Source organism: Pelophylax lessonae, assembly GCF_965119305.1.
Source record: "Pelophylax lessonae genome assembly, chromosome: 11".
Lineage (NCBI taxonomy): Eukaryota > Metazoa > Chordata > Amphibia > Anura > Ranidae > Pelophylax > Pelophylax lessonae.
Genome location: NC_138778.1, coordinates 93,695,286 through 93,719,184, shown reverse-complemented (window position 1 = coordinate 93,719,184; position 23,899 = coordinate 93,695,286). Strand labels below are relative to the sequence as shown.

At 42.1% G+C, this 23,899-nt stretch overlaps 1 protein-coding gene across 1 annotated transcript in view; it reads right to left on the bottom strand.

Annotated features, from left to right (window-relative positions):
- Positions 1–10,719: 10,719 nt before the first annotated feature.
- RND2 (Rho family GTPase 2) overlaps positions 10,720–23,899 on the bottom strand; it is a 340,907-nt gene continuing 327,727 nt past the window's right edge. Inside the window, exon 5 of the mRNA XM_082271500.1 lies at positions 10,720–10,992. Coding sequence (XP_082127626.1) covers positions 10,744–10,992 — 249 coding nt within the window. The 3' untranslated portion in view covers positions 10,720–10,743. The remainder of the gene's footprint in view (positions 10,993–23,899) is intronic.

Below are 23,899 nucleotides of genomic sequence, written 5' to 3'. Positions count from 1 at the left end.
ACCTGAACTTATAAAGTAGATACATTTCCATGTAAATCTAATGTAGAAAAAACTGAGATGCCTCTTCAGTGATGTAATTTATTCCCCCCTTCTTCCACACTGCATGTTTATTTTATTTTTCTGGTTTACTTTACCATTAAAGAAATTCAATGAATGTGCTTGGTTAGCAGCCAAGTGTGCCATGTCCCCATGCCTTGCCGTCCTGAGCATTAATTCCACTGGAAGATGTCACTGCTCCTCCGCTTTACCTTTTGACCTCCATAAACAAGTCACATTAAACCTCTTCTTATCAAAGCTCCACTCTGCCTTTTTAGGATATTACATTTTATGCCACTTAAATATCATTAGTGCAGTGTCAAAGGAAAGGCAATGCAGCAGGAAAATAGAAATAAAATGAAATATCAATTTTAAATTTACAGAGCTGGATAAGGAAAAGAAAAGCACAATGAACCTAGGCCTGGGGCAGGTGAACCACCCACGTCTTAATATCATAATGTACTAAAGTTCTTCTTTAACGTAAACATCTTGGAGATTTTCTGTGGATGTAGGCTGTCTAAAATCCTTCTCTCTCTTCTTGTTATCTCAGACAGACTTGATGATGTTGGGATCAGGGCTCTGTGGGGGGCAAACCAGGACTCCTTGTTCTTCTTTACACTGAAGATAGTTCTTGAAGGCTAAGTTCACTTTTTTTCCCCAGCTCCCCTATGTACCAATGTAACAATAATGTATGACAAAAAAAAAAGCTTTCTTTGATTTTGAGAACCAGGCCTTACCTTAGCCCTTGCTGTATTTCTTAGAAAGCTTCAGAGACTGCCTGGTATAGATTTGAGACAGAGAAACCACTAAGAGACAGGAAGAAGTTGACCTCATTAGCACATACCCTTCACCCATCAATCAATCAACATCTCAACGTAGCGAAAACTCACATTCCCGCATTGTTTGTTTTGAGTGTTTTGGACCATTTTCACTCATCACGCATAGAGCAGCCCATTCACCCCCGGCATCTCTCCACAGGTGAATTTGCCTGGCTTCCCCAGTGTCTCTTCAGAGAGGCTCAGGCTGCATGCTAAGTGTCCTGGGACTACATGCAGCCCACAGGCAACCCTTATGTAGTGCAAGGGCCTGCCTGATTGGATACAGAGTGATTGGAGAAAGGACGATTGTACAGACTGTATAGTGTGTGGCCACATTTATACAACTAAAATTACCTAGTTGTGCTTTTATTGTCATGAATTGTTAACGACACACCAAACTCAGAAGCAAACACATTTTGCCACATGAAAAAAACAGGTGACAAATACAGTAAAAAATGTGCAACTCACAACACGCCATGTGTAGCGCAGCCCATTGAAATCAATGGGTCCTATGTTGGGAGGTGTGGTCCAGAGTGGTGAACACACCCTATCACACCCTCTTCTGTGATGCAACAAGGAAATGAAGGCTTCTGGGAGATGGCCTACAGGAAGTGAATGCTGGGAGATGATCTACAGAAAGTGATGAAATCTAAAAACTATTTTAAAAATTCAAATAAACGAACAATATTTTATACTTTATGTGGATAAAGTAAGTGGGAGAAAAGAACATTGGGATGGCTGGGCCAGAAATGGCATTGGAAAATGCTTATATTAATTGTAAAAAGGGAAATTCTGCCCAAAAAGGTGAACTTATCCTTTAAAGACATTGGCTGCATGTTTAGGGTCTTTGTCCTGCTGCAGAATAAATTTGGGGCCAATCATACGCCTCCCTTTCTCCACGCACTCTCACCCTTAAAGCAAGGAGAGACTTGCCAGTACTAAATAGCCAGGAATTCATCCAGTACTGCCAGTATGGTGTGGAACTGGGGAGCACTGTGCGCTCTGATGAATTCTGCTCTCCTTCCCCCTCACTTACACACATTTACAATAGTTTATAAGGGTAAAAAAAAAGACACAGTGCATCTAGTTCAACCTACTGTATGCGTGTGCATGTGTGTGTGATTTTTCTAACAATTCCCATAGCCCTGTAAATTCTGCTTCCTGAAGAAGACATCTAAAAGTTTTTTGAAGTTGTTGACAGTTTCACCTAATACCACTTCCTTATCGAGGGAGTTCCATATTTTATTAGAAACAGTAAAGAACATTTTCCATAATCTAAGGTAAACCTCCTTCCTTCTAACCTCAAATCGTGGCCGTATGTCCTCATCTGTAAAGTAAATGGTTTACCACAGTTACCGGAGTCACCTTAAATGTATTTGTACATTGTAATAATATCCCCTCCTAAGCACCTCCTCTGCAGAGTGAATAACGAATCTATGTATTCAATCCTCATACGTGAGGGATTCCATCCCCCATATTATTTTTTTGCCCTTTGCTGAACCTAATGAGATTGAACCAGTGTTTTGTAGAGGTTTTGAATTATTGATGTATCCCTTGAATTTATAGTTTTTCAGTTTACAAGGTTGAAAAAAAACACATACGATGCAAGGTTAGTGAATAAGACAAGACGAGCCCTGCTGGTGAGAGAGCAAATTCATTCACTGCAGACTCTAGCTTCCACCCAGCTCAAGCGCTTCCTAGCTGTCTTGGTCTAAAGGGGTACAGGTGTAAAGGGAAAAGGGGCAGGGGTGCCTGCATTCAACTATAGGGGAGGGGGGGATATGCGACCCATCTCACTTTTCAAGTGAAGCAGGCTCATGTGACTGGTCAGGTTCACATGAAAAAATGTACTCTGTCAGTGAGAAAAAAATAACAAATGGAGAGAGGAGAGCAGCGCCATCTGAGTTTAGCAATTTAAAACAGTTTATACCAGAAATAATGAAAGAAACAACTATAGGTGTCCCTGGGGAATTTGAGTGGAAGGGCTGGATATGGTAAGTGTAGTAATGAAAGGTATAGAAAAGAATATATAAAATTTCAACATTTATTGATTTATATTAAAATTCAACAAAATACAAAAAATAACATATTTAGACTTTAAAATAACATTCCATGTACATATCCTGATAGGGATAATACATTAGGGGTTCATGAAGCAGGGGAGTGTATCCTCCAACATGTTTCGGAATTTTTGTTCATCTAATTCCTTCTTCAGGGAAGTTTATATACACATAACCGTGCATTCACCACCTGTGTATCCCTAGAGGGAGTATGGAGCAAAAAGCGTCCTTTTAGTTGTCTCCTCACAGAAGGTATACTGCAAAGGTGGCTGTTTGTATGGCAAAGGATACCTTATATTCATGCAGTCTGACTGTGCAGCTCTGTAGTTTGAATGTGCAACAAGTATATGGACTTGAGAGAATACAAGTCCCTCCACACGTTGTCAGGGTATTAATGTTAGTACCGGTGGTTCACTCAAATCCCCAATGGCCATATGCACATTGTATTCACGAGGAGCACATAGGGCGGATGAGTCCACACCGTGTCAGAAATCCTATGTGAAATGCAGATAACCGATTTGGGTCACCACAGAGAGATCGGTTATCTGCATTTCACATAGGATTTCTGACAAGGTGTGGACTCATCCGCCCTATGTGCTCCTCGTGAATACAATGTGCATATGGCCATTGGGGATTTGAGTGAACCGCCGGTACTAACATTAATACCCTGACAACGTGTGGAGGGACTTGTATTCTCTCAAGTCCATATACTTGTTGCACATTCAAACTACAGAGCTGCACAGTCAGACTGCATGAATATAAGGTATCCTTTGCCATACAAACAGCCACCTTTGCAGTATACCTTCTGTGAGGAGACAACTAAAAGGACGCTTTTTGCTCCATACTCCCTCTAGGGATACACAGGTGGTGAATGCACGGTTATGTGTATATAAACTTCCCTGAAGAAGGAATTAGATGAACAAAAATTCCGAAACATGTTGGAGGATACACTCCCCTGCTTCATGAACCCCTAATGTATTATCCCTATCAGGATATGTACATGGAATGTTATTTTAAAGTCTAAATATGTTATTTTTTGTATTTTGTTGAATTTTAATATAAATCAATAAATGTTGAAATTTTATATATTCTTTTCTATACCTTTCATTACTACACTTACCATCTCCAGCCCTTCCACTCAAATTCCCCAGGGACACCTATAGTTGTTTCTTTCATGAATTCAGTGAGGAAGGGATTTTGGGCTGGTTCGGCATAGCCTTGTACCAACCATTCAATTTGTCTTTATACCAGAAATAAGACTGCAAATTACAAAATACAAGCAGAGAAGCGCTTTGTAAGCAAGAGTTCTTCCACTCTGAGAGTGGGCACTGTAAAGTTGGCGGGTGTAAAACTGATCGTCCCGGCGGTGCTGGTGGCTCCCATTACTTCCTGGTGGTTCGGGTACACTCATGGATAGGGATGACGTCACTACAGGATAATGGGGTGAGCGGGCAGGGCGCGTGTTTGGGGCATGTGTGCTCCTTCTTCAGGCATGAAGGAGCATTTATGCCCCAAACCACCAGGAAGTGCTGGGAACCACCAGCACCACTGGGACAATCGGTTTTGCACCCACCAGCTTCACAGTGTCCAGCCTTAGAGCAGAAGAACCCTTGCTTATGAAGCACTTCTCTCCTTTTATTTTGTAAGTTGCTGTCTTATTTCTGGTATAACAGTTTTAAATTGCTATACTCAGATGGCACTGCTTTCCTCTCCTCTCTCCATTTGTATTTCAGCAGTCCATTCAGAGTCCATTGTATTTCAGAGTCCCTTCTAGCACTTTTTCCAGCAGCCTTCGAAACCAGCAATTCTTGGTCACACCAAACATTCAAGAACTTTCACACCATACGAACTGAAAGATTGTACACTTTCAATCTTTAACCACTTAAGGGCCACCACACGTACATTTATTGCAGCAGGGCGACCCTTAAGTGCAAAAATCACCTACCTGTACGTGATTCTCGTCGCCAGCTCTGGGGCGCGCAGGCCGCCGGAGCTGTGCTCTTGCTGTGAATGGACACAGTGGGAGCCAATAAGTGGGTCTGGTGGCCCTGATGCCCACCAGGACCTACCAATCGTTCTTAGGAGAGACAGAACATAATGGAGAGAGAGATTTTGTGTTCCTGCTAATCAGAAACACAGATGTCTTTCTTCCTCCAGTTATTCCATCCTCCACACAGTAAGAAAGTACACCCAGGGAACACCGTTAAAATAGTTGTAAAGTTAAGTTTTTTATCTTAATACATTCGATGCATTAGGATAATAAACCTTCTGTGTGCAGCAGCCCCCCTAACACTTGCCTAAGGTCCGTCTCTGTACAGTGATGTCCATGAGTTTCTCAGCCATCCGAGATCCTACCTCTTGATTAGCTGAGACACAGCAGCAGCACCATTGGCTGCTGCCAATCAAAGTCAGCTAGCCAATCAGAAGAGAGGGGGTGGGGCAGGGTCAGGGCTCAGTGTCAGAATGGACACAGGGAGCTGTGACTCAGCGCGGATGCACCCATAGCAAGCTGCTTGCTGTGGGGGCGCTGAACAGGAGGGAGAGGCCAAGATCACAGAAGAGGGACTTGAGAGGAGGAGGATCTGGGCTGCTCTGTGCAAATCCACTGCAACAGAGCAGGTAGGTATAACAGGTTTGTTATTTTTATAGGAAAAAAAACGAGACTTTAAAATTGATTTAACCCTTTGATTCTGATGATAACCCCTTCCCTGCCAGTGTCATTTATACAGTGACAGTGCATTTTTATTTAGCACTGATCACTGTATTGGTGTCACTGGTCCCCAATAAGTGTCAGTGTCAGACTTGTCCGCCGCAATTTCGCAGTCCCGCTAAAAATCGCTGATCGCCACCATTACTAGTAAAAAAAAATAAAAATAAAAAGTTCATAAATCTATCCCATAGTTTTTAGACGCTATAACTTTTGTGAAAATCCGATCAATATACGCTTTTTTTTTCAACAAAAATATGTAGCATGTACATATATATTTTTTTCCAAATTGTCTGTCTTTTTTTGTTTAACGCGCAAAATAGATACCACCAAAAGAAAGCTCTATTTGTGGGGAACAAAAGGACAGAATTTTTTTTGAGGTACAGCGTCACAGGACCGTGCAATTGTCAGTTAAAGCAACGCAGTGCTGTATCGCAAAAAATGGCCTGCTCAGGAAGGGAGTAAAACCTTCCAGAGCTGAAGTGGTTAATGTATTTAAGTCATTGCCTCTTGGCATTTGTCGATTTCAACCCTGCGTAGTGAGTGGTTAAACTATTTGTTGTTTAGTGAGGAAAAGATACCTGTTCTTCAATTTTATAGACCAGTGGTCCCCAACCACTTTGGCACTGGGGACCTGTTTAATAGCAGCCAATTTACCCAGGGAACAGGGGGGGCTGGGGTTTGGTGGACAGGTCGGGGGATGGGATATTTACAGAGTCTGTCCTCAGCCGCCTTTCACACCACTACTCCCCTTTACAGCACAATCTCCCCTTAATATCGGTGTCCTCAATTCCCCTTCACATCACAGCCCCTTTTACATTACAGTGCCCCACCTTTAGATTACAGTGCATTCCTCTTTACAGAGCAGCCCCCCCGTTACATCACAGTGCACCCATTAATGTAATGGGAACTGTTCTGTAAAGGGGGCACTGTGATGTAAAGGGGGGTGCTCTGTAAAGGGGACTGCACTGCAATCTAAAGGGGGCACTGTGATGTAAAGTGGGGGGGTGCTCTGTAAAGTGGACTGCACTGTAATATAAAGGGGGAACTGTGATGTAAAGTGTGGGGGGGTGCTTTGTAAAGGGGACTGCACTGTAATGTAAAGGGGGCACTGTGATGTAAAGTGGGGGGTGCTTTGTAAAGGTGACTGCACTGTAATCTAAAGGAGGGGAACTGTGATGTAAAGGGGATGTGGTCTGTAAAAAGGGAACTACACTGTAATGTAAAGGGGGCACGGTGATGTAAAGGGGGGGTGCTCTGTAATGGGGACTGCACTGTAATCTAAAGGGGCACTGTGATGTAAAGTGGGGGGTGCTCTGTAAAGGGGGCACTGTGATGTAAAGTGGGGGTTGCTTTGTAAAGGGGACTACACTGTAATCTAAAGGAGGGGAACTGTGATGTAAAGGGGGTGTGGTCTGTAAAAAGGGAATTACACTGTAATGTAAAGGGGGCATGGTGATGTAAAGGGGGGGTGCTCTGTAATGGGGACTGCACTGTAATCTAAAGGGGGCACTGTGATGTAAAGTGGGGGGTGCTCTGTAAAGGGGACAGCACTGTAATGTAAAGGGGGCACTGTGATGTAAAGTGGGGGGGTGCTCTGTAAAGGGGACTGCACTGTAATGTAAAGGGGGCACTGTGATTTAAAGTGGGGGGTGCTCTGTAAAGGGGACTGCACTGTAATGTAAAGGGGGCACTGTGATGTAAAGTGGGTGGTGCTCTGTAAAGGGGACTGCACTGTGATGTATAGGGGTTGCCCTTTACAATGCATTCCCCTTTATTTTACAAAGCAGTCCCCTTTATAATCAACTAAGTGTCTGGGGTGTGAATTATCCGAAGATTTTAAAAAATAAGCAAGATCAAATAAAAAAGGTTTTAGAAAAGTTGAGGTGCAGTCTTGACTGTCTGGAATACTGGCTTTACCATTTTCTTGTGGCAGAAATCCCTCTCTGAAAAATCACACTCCAATTCTTTTAGTAAACACTAAAAATCGTGTATTAGGATTCTGATTTTCAAGGGCAGGTTTGTGTAAAATGACTGAGTCAGTGCTAGTAATTTATATTGCTTTAGAGATTTAATTCAAACCATAAAACAATCAGGCAACTGTGATCACATACTTTATGTAAAAATATGTTTATGAGTGGCATGAAAACTGCATCAAGTTGTCAAAGTAATGAGCTTCTGTAATAGCTATTTCAGCAGACTTGGCAGAGGCTGTGCTCAGTCTGTGTGTTCTCTCCCGGCTCCCTCGTCTGTCCGACAATGTCATCCTATCAGCAGGGCAGGGGGCAGGAGGAGCTCTCCATTCCAATCTGCAGCTCCTCCCGCTACCTGCCCTGCTGATTGGATGACATTGTCAGCCAGGCAGGCCAAGTAGTCAGGAGAGGACACAAGGGCATGGTCGCAGTCTGTGATAGCCTCATGTGGATAGTGGTCGCTGCTCACCCACCGCTGTGTGGCCCGGTCATCAACAGGCCACAGACTGGTACCAGGGGTTGTAGACCAAGAGAAAAGAGCTATCCTATGACAAGGATGCAACCTACAACTAACACTGTTTGCTTGTGCCTGAAGTTTAGCTTTAAATTATAAAATATGGGGAAATGTGGATATTTTGTAAAGATGTGTGTATATATATATATATATATATATATATATATATATATAACTCTGATATACAATTTAACTGCTAAATGGGGACCAGAGAGGCAGGTTGCAATACCATGTTGCCTTTTAAACAATGCATCAAAAATCCAAGTAAACACCTTTAGACCCCATGCACACTGGGTGTTTAGCCCAGATCATGGGGCTTTGGGCTGCATGTGTACTGCACAGGTATTCCCTCTAGCCCTGCTGTCAGCAGCCTGTCAAACTCTATGAGAGTCTGAAAGCTGCTGTGGCTGGACAGTGTACTTAGTATGCACCCAGGGCAAATGCCCACAGTGCAGACTGCTTGGGTTCTTGGCATTCTTCCCTGGGTGCATACTGTCCTTATAGTTCTTATCAGGGTTGCCAACTTTCAGTAAATTTACAAAAAGTTTGTAAAATAGTTAATTTCTGCATCTGTCCATTATTGTTACTTACAGACATGCAATCTGCGTGTCCGCAATTGTGATTCACAGACAGATGCAAAAACTACAGATTTTACAAACTGTTTATAAATCTACTAACAGTTGATAACTGTGGTCCTTATAGTGCACTGTACAGCCCTGTCCAGTCGCAGCAGCTGTCAGCCTCTCATAGAGTTTACCAGGCTGCCAGCAGTGGGGTTGGATGGAACACCTGTGGCCTTTGCACTCAGCTAAACACCAGAGCCCCATGCACTGTGACTGTAACTCTCTCACACTTGACACTTGTCTTTTATTGCAGTCCCCTAAAGTCTATTTGTACATCATCAACTGTGGATCTGTAGTAGGTGGTAGATGTAGAGAAACCAGCAATGGAATGGTTCGTGGGATCGACCATCAGCTGGCCATATGTCATGTGAGGTGGTTCATGATTTAATAAAACTGAACTATACTCACCTTCAGCCCAGCGATAAAGTATCCTGGAGCTCCTTGCTGGCTACTAATATCTTCGGGTGGCCAGCTTCTGTTATCGATCTCCAGCTGCTTTTCTTGGCCTAGGCCAAGATGACGTCACTCTCACGCATGCAAAGGAGTTCAGTTAGCTCAGTATTGCTGAATTTGTACATAGAGCTTGTATGCACAGCTCACTGTACAGCTAAAGGGGCGGACAAGCAGGTAGGTAATTTTAATACAGAAGAGACATAGCATGTCTTCTGCATTCAAATACATGTCTGTTCACCCATTGTTAACTTATGTCATAAAATTCCATTTTAAATGAGGCCAGAAGCAGTAAGTTCTCAACACAAAAGCAAACCCAAATCTAAAAACTGTCAAATATGCCTAAATTAACAAAATGTAATTTGCTCAACATATTCTTTTAAAGGCAAGTTCACCAAGTATTTCGTATTGTTATACCCCTACTAGCGGTATGTGGCTTTGTAGCTACTATGACTTTTAAAGTATACTGATGCCTTACCAGCCATGGTATTGGTAGGATCACATTATTGTTATTATTTTGCAAGGATTTTAACGAACTTTGTTGCAGATTCCTAACTTTTGTTGCTCTGAAGGAAAGGCCATCTGTGTGTTTTAATTTGCACAGTCAATGTGAATGGGAGTGAATTTTTCATTATTGATCAGCTGATGCTTTTGCAATGGTCTAATGAGGAAAATCGCAGTGTCTGAATCCCTGTAGCTATAATTAACTCTTTGGGGAGTATCTCACAAAAAATAAAATGTTTTCTGCAGAGGATGCCTATAATCGGACTTTGTATCTTAGTGCAGACTTCTGGGAAAATCTGTGAACCAATCACACATGCAGGAAATTACTTTTTTAATTAGGGGGGGGGGTTCTGTGTACATCAACAGTACAGGTTTCCATGTCGTATTAAATTTTAGAGAAACTTACAGCACTATAGATTGAAAAGGAAAGATATTTTTTTCAGTAACATTCAATTGCAATATGGCTTTTGTAGCAATTGTATATACTATAATTGTCTTATTCTATTTTTTTTTTCCCTCCACAAAATTAGAGTTACTCTTTAACTTGTTTATCCCCAGTCGGACAAGTATCTATCATAAAACAACACAAAACAACAAAATAACAATAAAATTGATTTAATTATAGCTTTGCAACAATCATTTCTCAAACCATCACATCCTTCCACACCTTTCCATCTGTGTGTATATATACATATGAACATACATACATATATACACACTCTAAACAGTCTTTACACAGACGCCTTCATTTAGTTCTGTACAATGGGCGTGAGCTGTGTTCACATATAAATACAATTATGGGGACGGAATCAGCAGGACAAAAAGCAAACTCTCAATGCGCATTTTGTGTTAATTTGTTTATATGTCCACTGCTTTGCATTTGTCACCTATTATTTCTCTATGTAATCCGGAATTAGCTGTAAACATCATCGTCCAGAGGCTAGCTATGATTACGCAACACCGGGCAAAGAAAAACCTGCCATTCCTGTCAGCTGAATGCCTGTTACTCCGTGCAAAGGTTACCTCTACAAACTTTATTTACAGCTGACAGAACACTTTCACATAATAGAACAGCTCTTGGCACGATCTTTGCGCATCTCTGTCTCATTTAATAGTTCAGTCCGTCCAGGTAGCTGCGATACGCGTTTCAGTCCTCTCTTGGAGTTGCTGCGTTTAAGGTTCTTGTGGATGCGGTTAACAGAGGCCAAAGTGGTGACATGAAAGACATCCCTCACGCTGTTCTCCGACACCTTGGAGGAACATTCTACATAAGCCACTGCTCCAATCTGCCGGGCTTGGGTGCTACCCTGATGGAAGAAAAAGTTAACAATTAATATGGAAGTTTATTGTTCACACCACCAAGTTTAAATCATGTTTTTTTATTAAACAACAAGAATAAATACCCTTGACAATGTGGTGAAGCCTAAAGAGGAACTGCAGTCTGCTCACATAAATTGTAATAAAAACATCTTTGTCATTCTAAAGCTTCCCTTAAACCACTTTGCATATTATTTTATATATACTGTGATTCTATACTTGCCAAATATGCTGCAGAAATCTCCCTCCGCTAAGGCTGGCTGCAGCCATTTTAACTGTGGGCCACTGAAGCTGCTGCTTGTTCACTTCCTGGATTTACACAGACACACAAGAGTTAGAGAGAGAGCTGTGCATGATGTCATTAGCCTAGGCTTTTTACCAGACAAGAAAGAGGAAGTGAGCTGTATAAGGTATTTACTGGCAGAAAAAAAATGTTTTACTATCCAAAGTTAAAACAACAAGGGCAGAAGATTTTATAGATGGAAAGATGTAAAAAAAAAATGACCGAAGAGATCTTTAAAGAATGCTGTTTAAAGTAGATCTAAAACAAAGCACTAAATTCTCATATTACCTTTAAAGCTGAAATCCAGACAGAAATAAAATACACTACATAATGCAGCTACACTATATTCATTAATCAGACAATAAAAGTGGGATTTTTTGACTTACGGTAAAATCCATTTCTCTTATGTTCATTGACGGACACAGCCCCTGGTATTCATAACCATTGGGTGATACTGCCCCCTAAAGGAGTAGGACACTTGGCAGAAAAAAAATTCTGGCTACACCCATGGGCAGTCCCCAGGGGTATACTCCCTCTCTCTGCTATAGCCACTCAGTTTTGTAATAAGCAGTGTCAGGAGAATGATAACTCCACAGAGGAGTAGGTGCTATGTCCGTCAATGAAAATCAGAGAAATGGATTTTACTGTAAGTCAAAAATCCCATTTTCTCTTTCGTTCATTGATGGACACAGCTCCTGGTATTCATAACCATTGGGATGTTCCAAAGCAGTGTTAAATATGAGGGGTGGGAACAACCAAAAAATTCCCAAGGATAAACATTAGCCAATCAGGCAACAGGGGCTCAACCAAACAGCTGGAGCCCACCTGAAAAAAACAATACACCCTCAAAGAGTATCGGGTTCTCTTAAACAGCAGCCTGCAAAACCTTGCGGCCAAAGGAAGCATCCACAGATGCCAACATCCACTTTATAAAACTTTGTAAAAGTGTGCCCTGACGACCAGGTGGCCGCCTTGAAAACCTGCGTCACTGGAGCCTGATGACGGAAGGCCCGGGAGGCACTAAGAGCACCAGTAGAGTGCGCCTTGACAGGGAAAAGAGGATCCTGACCCCTGACTGAATAGGCCTGAACCGCCGTCTGTCTGATCCATCTGGAAATGGTCGCAGACAAAGCGGATAACCCTTTTCGAGGTCCATCTGTGAGCACAAATAGAGAGTCTGACTTCCTGAAAGACTCCGTAGCTGCCAGGTACACCCTAATTGCTCAGGCAACATCCAAGGCATGCAAGGAAATTTCGTTTGGATGTTTAGGCAGTGTTTCTCAACTTTTTTTTTTTTTTAATCAAGGCACCCTTTAAAATTCAAGACTCCCTATTCTACCATTTTAAAAATGAAACAAATAGTTTTACATAATGCAGTAATATCTACACATGTAGGACACCCAACTTTAGAGGTGATTTATTCTTCCAAAGAAAATAAATCATTGCACACTGGTACTGAGTATTTTTAGTAGTAGTATTGCAATGTCTCTTGCCCTCACTCAGAAAACGTGTCCCCAGTACTGACAAGAGGGACAGGGGAAGGACAAACTAGGATGCTGTGTAGGCGCCAAACACACTGCCTATCAACCAATGGCATCATTGGTTTTTTGGACGCCGGCGGAGAGAAGGTTGTAATGGTGCACAATGAAACCTGTGGCTTTGTGTAAATAAAAGACAGTCTTGAGCTACTCAATGGCTCATATACAATTTTTGGGCAAATTTTTAGGCATTCTGCCAAGGCACACCTGAATAAAACTTAAAGTAACACGGGCTCCTTTTATGGATTTCTACTGTGTATAAGGCTATTTGGTGAAAAAATTGGTAAATTCAGTATTTTACAGGAAATAAAAAACATATCAATTGTTTGTGATGCATAGCGCTTTTTCAAACTAAATGTCATCCAGTTAGGGTTAATATCTGCTTAAAAAACATTTTTTTTCAAATTCTCATAAGGAACTCATACATTTTATTATGTGGGTTCTCCATAAACGTTGCATTGCCACATTTCAAGATCTGTTATCTTGTTTTGTTTGGATGCTGGATGTGGTTTTCTCAGTAACTTATCTTGGCTTCCTTGCAAGAATTTCAATTATAAAGGGAAGATTAAACATTATTAGCTTTCTATATATAGCACTGTTTTAAGCTATCAAGTGGATCCCATAACATCATATTGCACTACGAACAGAATATGATTCTGCTTTTATAAAAACAATTGCATAAGTGCCGGTTCACACTACCGCGGCACGACTTCAGGGGCGACCTGTATAATGAATGTCAATGCAAGTCGCTCCGATGTGGCCCCGAAGTAGTACAGGAACTATTTTCTAAGTCGGAGCGACTTGAGTCGCTCCTATTAGAAGGGTTCCCGTAGCACTGCATGGACAGCGACTTTTCAGGCTGACCAGTCGCCTGACAAGTCGCGGTAGTGTGAATGGGCACTAACACTCATATAAAAATATTGCTAATATTTTGTGAAAAATAGTCAGAATTTAGGTACAGTCATTGTATATTATACTGATAATAATATCCTTTATACAATTTATGAGATACTTTAAGAAAAATGTCTTATTCATATGCAGACCTTGCGCACTATGGTCTTTCTACCCAGTCGCTGCAACTGCATCCAGCATTACTGGGACTGGCTGTAAGTTTGACTGCCAAGTCTTGGTCCTTGCTGCAGAAGTGCAGAGAACATATGTACTGTAAATAAAACCAGCAAACAATGTTTATCAACTTCATTGGTAAATACTGTAGCAGAGGGATCCCATACTACTCAGTAAAATGGTGGCTTACGCCATATTTTGAGAGATGCAAGCACACTGGTTATTCAGGGTTGTGCTGGCTTCATAAAAGAGCCATAGATAGAGTTCAGGGTCCCACCCTTCTGAGGGATGTCAGTGTGTGAGGGGTGCCGCACTAGATGCTGCCGTGCAGCAAGGTCAGGTTGGGACAGAAGAAGGCCCAAGCCTAAGAGGAAGTCCAGGAGGGACACATACAGCTATAAAGTTGCAAGGAAAAAAGCAGAGCTTAAGTACAGCATCTGCGCATAACCCTGGATGTGTTTGATGGTCAGGAAGACCCTGCAAAGGTACTTGGAGCAGTAAAGCTGCCACAAGAGAGACAGGAGGCTCAATGTTATGTCTTTGCAGTGATATTGAGAACCCCCTGCATTGGAAGAGCTATCTGTATGACCTTTGACTTGCTTTTAAATAAAAGTGGGCTGCCATGCCCTAAAACACAGTTTTAGACTGTTGGAACTCATTCTAAATGCAGCTATCGCTTGAGTTTAATCACCCCAATCGTATTGTGAAGGATGCGGGCACAGATGACAGAGTACAAGATCCTCACAGACCAGAAAAGGTGAGTAGCAAGAAACTGTGTATTTTGCAGTATGCAGCAGCTGATGTGATGGGAGGGGTTGCCCGTGGAAATTAAGGAGAAATCTGTGCTGCTGACTACATTCACCCTATGTTGTGTTCTGAACATGTTGAGGACTTTTTGGATGAGTTTGCGATTATTGCTTTCTACAGAGGGTGGACCAGAGGCCGCTGGGCCGAATTGGTGCAGTTTTCTCTGACAGAGGAGAACCCAAGGGTGTCCTGCTTGATGGGTCGTAACCAAGAGGACTACGACAGGTACCTAGAAGAAATCCTATCTAGAGAGAGCTGGAAAAGTTCTGCGGGGAGAATGGGTCTTCCATAGCAACAGGAAAAAGTATGTTTGCGGAAAGGAGGACCTAGAGTGGAGATGTAGCTCAAATCTTAAGTGAAGATGTTTGTGCAAAAGTTCTGTGACCCTTGGCAACCATGTAGAAAATTTTGTTCAGCCTGCAGGGGGTGACAGAGAGCACAAGAAACCAGTGGTTTCTCATTGTGGCTGCTTGTGTGAAGTGGTCAGTCCATGGAAGAGGACACAGAATCCAGCATCTTGCAAGGATTATGACCATGTGTGGGTCTGCTTTTACCCCTGGCAACAGGAGACCTGTTTGGCCTGCAGGGGATTTTGGAGGGTCCAAGAAGGCTGCAATGTTGCCCTGCATCCATGTGGGGGCATTAGCTTGTGAGAGCGCAGAAAAGAAGGGACAACGCCCTCAATTGAAGTGTTCAACACCTGCCAACTGGAATAGTAAGACTGTTCCTATTTCATGTATGAGAGAGACTCAGTATGTGTTTAAGACCAATGAAGTGGTGGCAAATCCTATGAGGAGATTCGCTTTCAAGAGAGACTTGCTGCTGTGTAGGCCTAGGGAGAAGCACGGGTTAATGCTGAATCCACAGCAAGACTGATGTCTGATAAGGACTTGTCTTCCGGCAGTGTGCTGTGTAACAGTAAGACAAGTGATAAAAATTGATAAAATGTGTGGTGCACTAAGCCAATTACAAATGCTGAGGTAAATAATGGGTTGATGCAGCCTGCTTAGGTCTTATAAAGTTAATGAAGCATCGTCAGTGTACAGTGTTGAAAGTTTGGTATTGGATTGAGATGTGTGCCATTTTCTCTAGCAACTGTGACAGGTGCAACAGAGATGACTCTGGGGATCTCACGGGAACTCAGGGTACCTGAGGTTGGGGTTTTTTCGGGACAACTGTGTGGCTCGCCCTGACGGGAGAGTGCATTTCAAATTAGGTGAAAAGATATGTACTAAGTATCCTACAGTCTCAAACTGCTAATATGCTAAGGCACCCTATACAAGGCAGGAATGTTGATAATGATGATGTTGGTGTTGAGCCCCTCTGCCCCCCTGTGTCTCCTTGGGCAGATGGAGCAGTGCTACAGAGAGCAGGTGACTGGAGTGCAGACAGTATAGACTGGGATAGGGGTATGGCTATAAAGGAAATAGAAATTTCTGAAGGTGATAGCGAGGTGGACACTATTGCTGCTGTGGCAAATGGAGAGGCTGAAGAACAGCCATTAGTCTCAGGTGCATTGGCTGTTGCAGAAGTTGCAGTCAGAAGGATTAGATAAGGGCGCGTACATGGCAGAGGTTTTGTCCACAGAAAAACAGATGAGTAATTTTGAGTGTCAGAGGGACAGTGTACTGGATAATGACTTGAAAAGGCTCAGTGTTGCTAAAAATGAGAGGTTGACACATGCATTTGGCAGTGCTCAGGGGGAGCTGCAAGTTGTGTCAGTTGCCTCTGAGGTGGAGGTTTCTTTCAGTGTCTGAGCCTCTTGAGCCTTAGCAAATGAGCCCCTCCATAGCGCTAGCAATGGAAGAGTCCCTAAAGTTCTGTGTTTAGATAAGGGATGTTTAGAATTAAAAGAGATGCTATGGGAAATGTTGGAATTGGTGAAAAACCTTTCGATGTACACCTGCTTGTATCCACTGCAGATGGGTGGCCTGGTACTGCATAGGACCAATCAGTGGAGACATGTGGTACTGGTGATGTTAATTGCAATGTTGGTTACTTGTGTGGAAAGTTTACCCACGGCTCTCAGCAGGAGTGCAAACAATGGGACATGAGTCCCGGGTGATGCTGGCAATGATAATAATGTGTGTAATTCATGGGGGAATAGTGCTACCTTTACAATGGTGTGTAAATTCTAGGTGGTTTGGTTACCAAGAGTAACCATACAAAGGTTAGCAAACCTGAAAAAAGATGGTGTTGGGTAAGGTTGAGTCAGGTTGTGAGAAAGGTCGGTCCCTGACAGGTGCCATATCGGTAGGCCCCCTACCGTCCTGGGAGAGTAAGTCTGGGTATGTAAAAAGAAATGTAAGATCCCTAGGCCAGAATGTAGAAGGGATAGTAGAGAGATTAGTGGGAGCCCACAGTTCAGGAAGAAGTGCTTGTGGAAGCACACCTGGAAAAAGAAGTGGGTGGAGTGCCCCTTTAGAAAGGAAGTTGGACAGGTTAGGACTCCTGTAGCTGATCGTCAGCACAGAGGTGCCAAGATGAAGTGCTTGTGGAAACGTACCCGAAAAAAGAGTTGGGCCTACGCAACTAATGGCTGGCACAGCCATATTGACATGTTTATGTGTTCCTCAGTCTGGATTGAAACATGTAGCAATGGAGAACCCTGTGCTTCTCGTTAAAACGGTGGCTCACGCCAGATTTTGAGAGAAGCAAACACAATGATTATTCAGGTGTGTGCTGCCTTCGTAATAGAGCCAGAGTTAGAGCTCAGGGCCCCACCCTCCTGAGGGAGATCAGTGTGTCTGAGGGGAGCCGTTGTTCCGTGAGAATTACCTACCCGTGAGAAAAACCTACCCCTCGTCACTTCCGGTTCACGGCACTGTATGGAATGCAGCGATTACATTAAAACAGCGGGGCTGCAATAGGAATCATCTCCGCTCCTGTGCCTGTCACTTCCCTGCTCTCGGCAAGTAAATATAAAAGCGGCGGCGGGTGTATGTAAACATAAATCACGGAGACGCCAGCCGCTTTTATATTTACTTGCCGAGAGCAGGGAAGTGACAGGCACAGGAGCAGAGATGATTCGTATTGCAGCCCCGCTGTTTTTTTTTAACCGCCGCTTCGGTAGGTTTTTTCCACGGTACACCGTGCTATTTCCATACTAGTGCGCATGCGCACTAGTCTGCTCCTCTGTTGTCCCTTTAGGTATCCGGCCCTGTGAGCATGCGCACTGCTGCGCTGCTCAGCTGTTCCTGGCCGGAAGTGACGAGGGGTAGGTAATTCTCACGGGGTAGGTAATTCTCACGTTACACCGTGTTAGATGCGGACGTGCATCGAAGTCAGGTTGGGACAGAGCCAAAACCTCAGAGAAAGTCCATGTAGGCTGGAAGCAGCCAGGAAGCTGTAGAGAGTCCAGGAGGGGCAAGAGCCCCTAGGGAGCTGCAAGGTAAAGACGCAGAGCTAAAGTACAGTGTCTGCGCATAACCCTGGGATGTGTTTCATGGTCAGGAAGACCAAAAGGTGTTTGATGGTCAGGATGAGGTACTCGGAGCAGTGAAGCTGCCACAATAGAGCCAGTTATGTTGTTATGAATGTTATGTCTTTGCAGTGAGAGTGAGAACCCATTGCGTGGAAACACAGCTACTGTATAAGTTTAATCACCCCAATCTTACAATGCGTTGTGACAAAATTGGTGTTACAACATTTTTAGTTTCGATATTTTAAAAGTAGATCAAATGTAAGTGTAAATACAGCACATTGTAGTCATTAGTGATAAATGACATGCTTGTATTTAGCAACAGAAAAATGTAAAACATTGTACTGTGCTTTGTGTAGGGGTATGATATTCCATACACTAGTGCTTGGAATGAAGATCCCTTTGATAAATACCCGTATAAACACTGATGTCTTTCCTACAGCAGCACAACATGCGGGTTATTTTAAACCTACTACTTTGTTACGTGTGCATTTCATTGCTTAGAAAGGTGGTCGATTTTTTATTTTTAACCAAAAGTAGCATCATTTGGATGCTTAATGTGAACAGCAAGGTAGAATTACACTGCACACATTAAACAATGGTGTATAAAAAGCTACATGATTTTAGGGATCACAAACTCTGTGCACGTGTACATCCACATGCTCTTGCTAGCCTGTGATGCATGAGTGATTTCTCCCTGCTCTTATTAACTTGCTTTAAGACTCATGCACATGGCCGATTATGGTCATATATTGTCCAGATGATTATATTTCTGCGGTGGGTACAGCCACATGTTTCTGATCAGCCATAGACAGGAAGTCTGTACAACTTAATGACAGATTGACACAATTCGAGGATTTCCACATGTAAAAACACATGAACTAATTACCTGTAATTATGGCTGTATGTGCACCTCTGGATGCAAAAAGTTCACAAGAGTTAGTAAATACAGAAGCTGCAAAAGCTGCTGCTGTCAAAAAAGTGGATCATTTGGCACATTGTTTATAGACGATGTTCAACACCCAATCGGGTAATATAAAGTAACACTGTATGCACACAGTATATGTATATGTATCTGCATATATATTTTGATTTTGACAACGCAAAATTCTCCACACTTGGCTAATGTGTAAGGTAAAGTCTACAGGTTTGAAAAAATCAGTTTGTAAATGGATAGAAAATTGGCTAAAAGATAGAATTCAGAGAGTATGGTTAATGATTATTACTCCGAATGGTCTAAGGTTATTACTGGTGTACCCCAAGGTTCAGGCTTGGGACCCTTACTTTTTCATATATTTATAAATTATATAGATTCTGGGATTAAAAAGTACCAATTCGGTGTTTACAGATGACACCAAGCTATGCAATGGAATAACTTCCTTACAGGATGTCTCCAACTTACAAGCCGACCTCAATGTACTGTTTCATTGGGCGGCTGTGTGGCAAATAAGGTTAAATGTTGATAAATGCAAAGTTATGCACTTGGGGAATAGAAACATGCATGCATCATACATACTAGGAGGAGAACATCTGGGAGAGTTAATGGTGGAGAAGGATCTGGGTGTCCTGGTAGATCAAAAGCTTAATTATGGCATGCAATGCCAAGCTGAAGTTTCCAAAGTGAGCAAAATCCTTTTTGCATTAAGAGAGGTATGGACTCCAGAGAGTACAATATCATTTTACCCCATACAAATCATTAGTAAGACCTCAACCGGAATATGCAGTTCAGCTTTTGGCACCAGTTCATAAAAAGGATACTGGGGAACTGGAGAAAGTGCAGAGAAAGGCAACCAAATGATAAGATGAACTGAATTTATTGATTCTTGAAAAAAGGAGATTAAGTGGGGATATGATCAACATGTATAAATACATATGTAGTCCATATAGTGAACTTGGTGTTGACTTATTCACTTTAAGGTCATCACAGAGGACAAGGGGGCACTCTTTACGTCTGGAGGAAAAGGGGATTTCATCTCCAAATACAGAAAGGCTTCTTCATAATAGCTGTGGAGATGTGGAATAGACTCCTAGAGTTCTGGCCAGCTCAGTAGATTGCTTTAAGAAAGGCCAGGATTATTACCTTGATACACATAATAATACTGGATACTAACATTTATAGTTAATGTTGATCCAGAGAATATCGGACTGCCTCTTGTGGGATCAGGAAGGAATTTTTTCACCTGCTGGAGCAAATTGGACCATGCTTTATTGGGCTTTTTGCCTTCCTCTGGATCAACTGTGGGTATAGGATTGTATATATAGGATTGTATACAGTGCTCAGAATAAATGAGTACACCCCAACAAATTTGTCAGAAAACCCTGAGGCTGGGTTCGCACCTCCGTGAGGTGCGGCTCATCGTTTCAGGTCCGATTTTGGCCCAAAATTTTTGGCTGAATTCAGACCTGAAACAGACCAGAATACGCACAGGTCACCTGTGCAATTCGCTCCGCAGTCATCCCAGAGCTGTCTGAACCGGCTCCATTGAGAGCAGGTCACAGGCTCCTGACATGCGAATTGGATGCGGAGAAACCCACATCCAATTTGCATAAGTGTGAACCCAACCTTACTTTCCTATTAGAATCAACATTTTCTATGGGACACTATACTACAAAATACTCCCACAAATGCGGGCCATTGATTGCAACCAAGATTTATTCATTTGCACGCACAAAAAAAGTATTTTTCCTAACAAATTAAATCAAGACCATGTTTCAAAAATGAATACACCCCAAAGAAATTCTTAGAAGCAAAGCTAATTTTTAAAATACAAAATCCTAATTAACAAGAATTCAACTACAGTGAGTCTAATTATTCATTAAACACATGTCCAGCAGACAGTTGAATATAAAAGGGAGTTACTTAACAAAGAAAACCCCTTCCCATTTCATGCTGTCAGCAATGACACCACATGGAAAATAAATGTCACAAGGCCTGAGAAAGAAAAGAATTCCTTTACACAAAAAAGGTGAAGACTACAGGAAGATCAGCAAAGCTTTACTTATCAGTCAGAATACTGTAGCAAAAGTAATACAAAAATTTAACAAAGATGGAACTGCAACCATCTCACAGAGACATCCAGGCCATCCATGAAAGTTAACACCTCGACAGGTGCATATTCTAATTAGAAGGGTTGAAGAAAATCGGCATGCAAGTTCACTGCAGTTAGCTAAAGAAGTAGAAAGCCAAACTGGGGTGATTGTTTCACGTGCCACAATACGGCGTACACTGCAGAGGAATGGCATGCATGGGTGTCGTCCATAAGGGAAACCTCTCTTAAAGACCATGCTAGAATTTGCCAGGGCCCATGCTAAAAAAGAAGACTACTGGGGCTCTGTACTATGCAGTCATGAGACCAACATACATTTTTTTGGAACTTATGACGGCCTCTAAACTCTATGGTGTTGCAAAGGTGAGGAGTACAAAGAAAAATGCATGGTGCCTACAGTGAAACATGGTGGTGGTAGTATCCTTCTGTAGGGCTGCATGAGTGCTGCTGGTGCCAGGGAACTGCACTTCATTCATAGTATCATGAATTCCCAGATGTACTGCTACATATTAAAGAGAAGATGCTACCGTCGCTCCATGCCCTTGGTCGTCGTGCACTTTTCCTACAGGACAATGATCCAAAAAACACATCTAAGGCCACTTTGCATTTCTGAAGAAGAACATGGAGTGATTCAGTGGCCAAGTATGCCTCCTGATCTGAACCCAATCAAGCACCTATGGGGGATTCTGAAGAGACAAGTTGAGCATCACTCTCCATTCAGCATCCAGGCTCTAAAAGGTGTCATTCCTGAAGATTGGAAAAAGATAGATGTTGCAATATGTCGCCAACTTGTTCATTCTATACCTAGACGACTTGGTGCTATCCTTACAAATCATGGGAGGCCATACAAAATACTAGGTGTAGTAGTTTTTGTTGTGGGGTGTATTTTTGCATCAGCTAATTTGAGTAAAACTGAAGATTTTGTAATCCAAGTTATATTATTAACCTTACTTTCATGGAATGAGCTAAACAAATGTTCTATAAAACTCGGTTTTGTCAAAATTTATGAAATTTTTTTTGTGTTTATTGAGATAGTAATTACAATCTTACTTTTTAAAAGGAGTGTACTCATTTATGCTGAGCACTGTATATATGATGTCAGGATGTCAGCTAAAGCAACCTGACAACTAAAAAAAAAAAAAAATAAAAAAAAAAAATATATATATATATATATATATATATATATATATATATATATTACTGTTTTTTTTTTCTATTAAAGAAGCACAAATTCTTATGTTTTTGGTCTATAGATTGTGTAACATTTTTTGTATGACAATACCACCAAAACAAGGCCTTGTTTGCTGTTAAAAAAAAAAAATAAAAAAGAAAATGATTGCTAAATAAATATTCCCCCAGCAGAAATGTAAAACATTGAACTAGAGCTGAAGGGGTTATTAAATCCAACCCATAATGTATAAAATTCCCAATAAGCCCAACTTCTGGTTTGTCTACACAAATAACTTATTTGAGCTAAGGTCTGCTAGGTCCGTGTTCCCTGCTGGCTCTGTTTCCAAGGACAGCTAATTCAGTGCTGCCGACATTCCCAACGTGTGTGATCCCTGATAGTCCCCTTGCAATGATGTAATTCCTTTTCCGATTCCTGAGAGGACCCGCTGCTGGACAACCAGTAAAAAACTGTCCATGTTACAGGGGAAGGAATGTGGATATCCAAAGAAGGACCATTTCTGATGTAAACGGAAGAGAACAGAGGAACCGCAGTTTTAGGCAATTAAAAAAGGGCATTTAGATTTTGTTTTATGCCAGTGATCAGTTGGAGGGGATTCTGGTTTTATCCAAAATTGGGTTTATTAAACAATGCAAAAAAAGTGGAAATCTCCTGCCCCTCCAACAATTGTGTGTTGGATGCAGAAGGTAGAAGACAAACAAAATGGAGGATTCAGTGCTCTCAGCCCAACACAAAAGGGAGAGCTACTCTACAACATGGGATGCATGGAACATGTTTGTCCTCTTGGGTGAGGCTCTTCTGGGTCCATAGGCCCCCGCTATGTTCACTACGTTCATTTTGATCAGATTTCTTGATGGATCTTCTTCCTTTGAGATGGGAGATTGCCGCCCAGGTGCCCCCTTATCCCCCCCTTTCTCTTTCTTCCTTTTCTAGACTTTTCTAGCTGTTCTTGGTATTTCTCCTTCCCTTTTAAAAAAAGAAGAAAATGGGAAGGGTGGAGGATGTCCCGCTTCCATGGTCAAGTTTTGCAAGGCCTACTGTGGCTGCCTTATGGGAGAGAGGGGTCTATGATGTCCTTAATCTGATTAGTTTTGATTTGTTTCATACTGTAGATGTTCATGTACTTCTGGTTCTGTAACATGCAATGTGTTGATTTCTCTCTTACTGTATTGCGGTGCCGCATGTTGGCAGACTTTCCCACTCTAACTTTCAATAAAAATGTATATTTGAAAAAAAAATCAAAAAAAGTATTAAACTTTTAGCATGTTTTCAGTTCACCACATTGAGCAAATAAAATAAACATTCCCCAGTAAACTATTTTTTAAAATTCTTACCCCAGCAATTACAGTTTACAACTTTCAATGCCGCTGGCTTCTGCTCTCTAAGTGCTGCTTCCCTGAACTTACTTTCCAAACAGGAAAAATTAACAGTGGATAATGTCTCCAGTCAGTACATTAGCTTATAGAAAGGCGGGGGAAGGAGAGAGGAGCAGGGGGGTGCCTTGCCATCCTAGGCTATGGGGCTGTGTACTTCTATTGAAGCACACG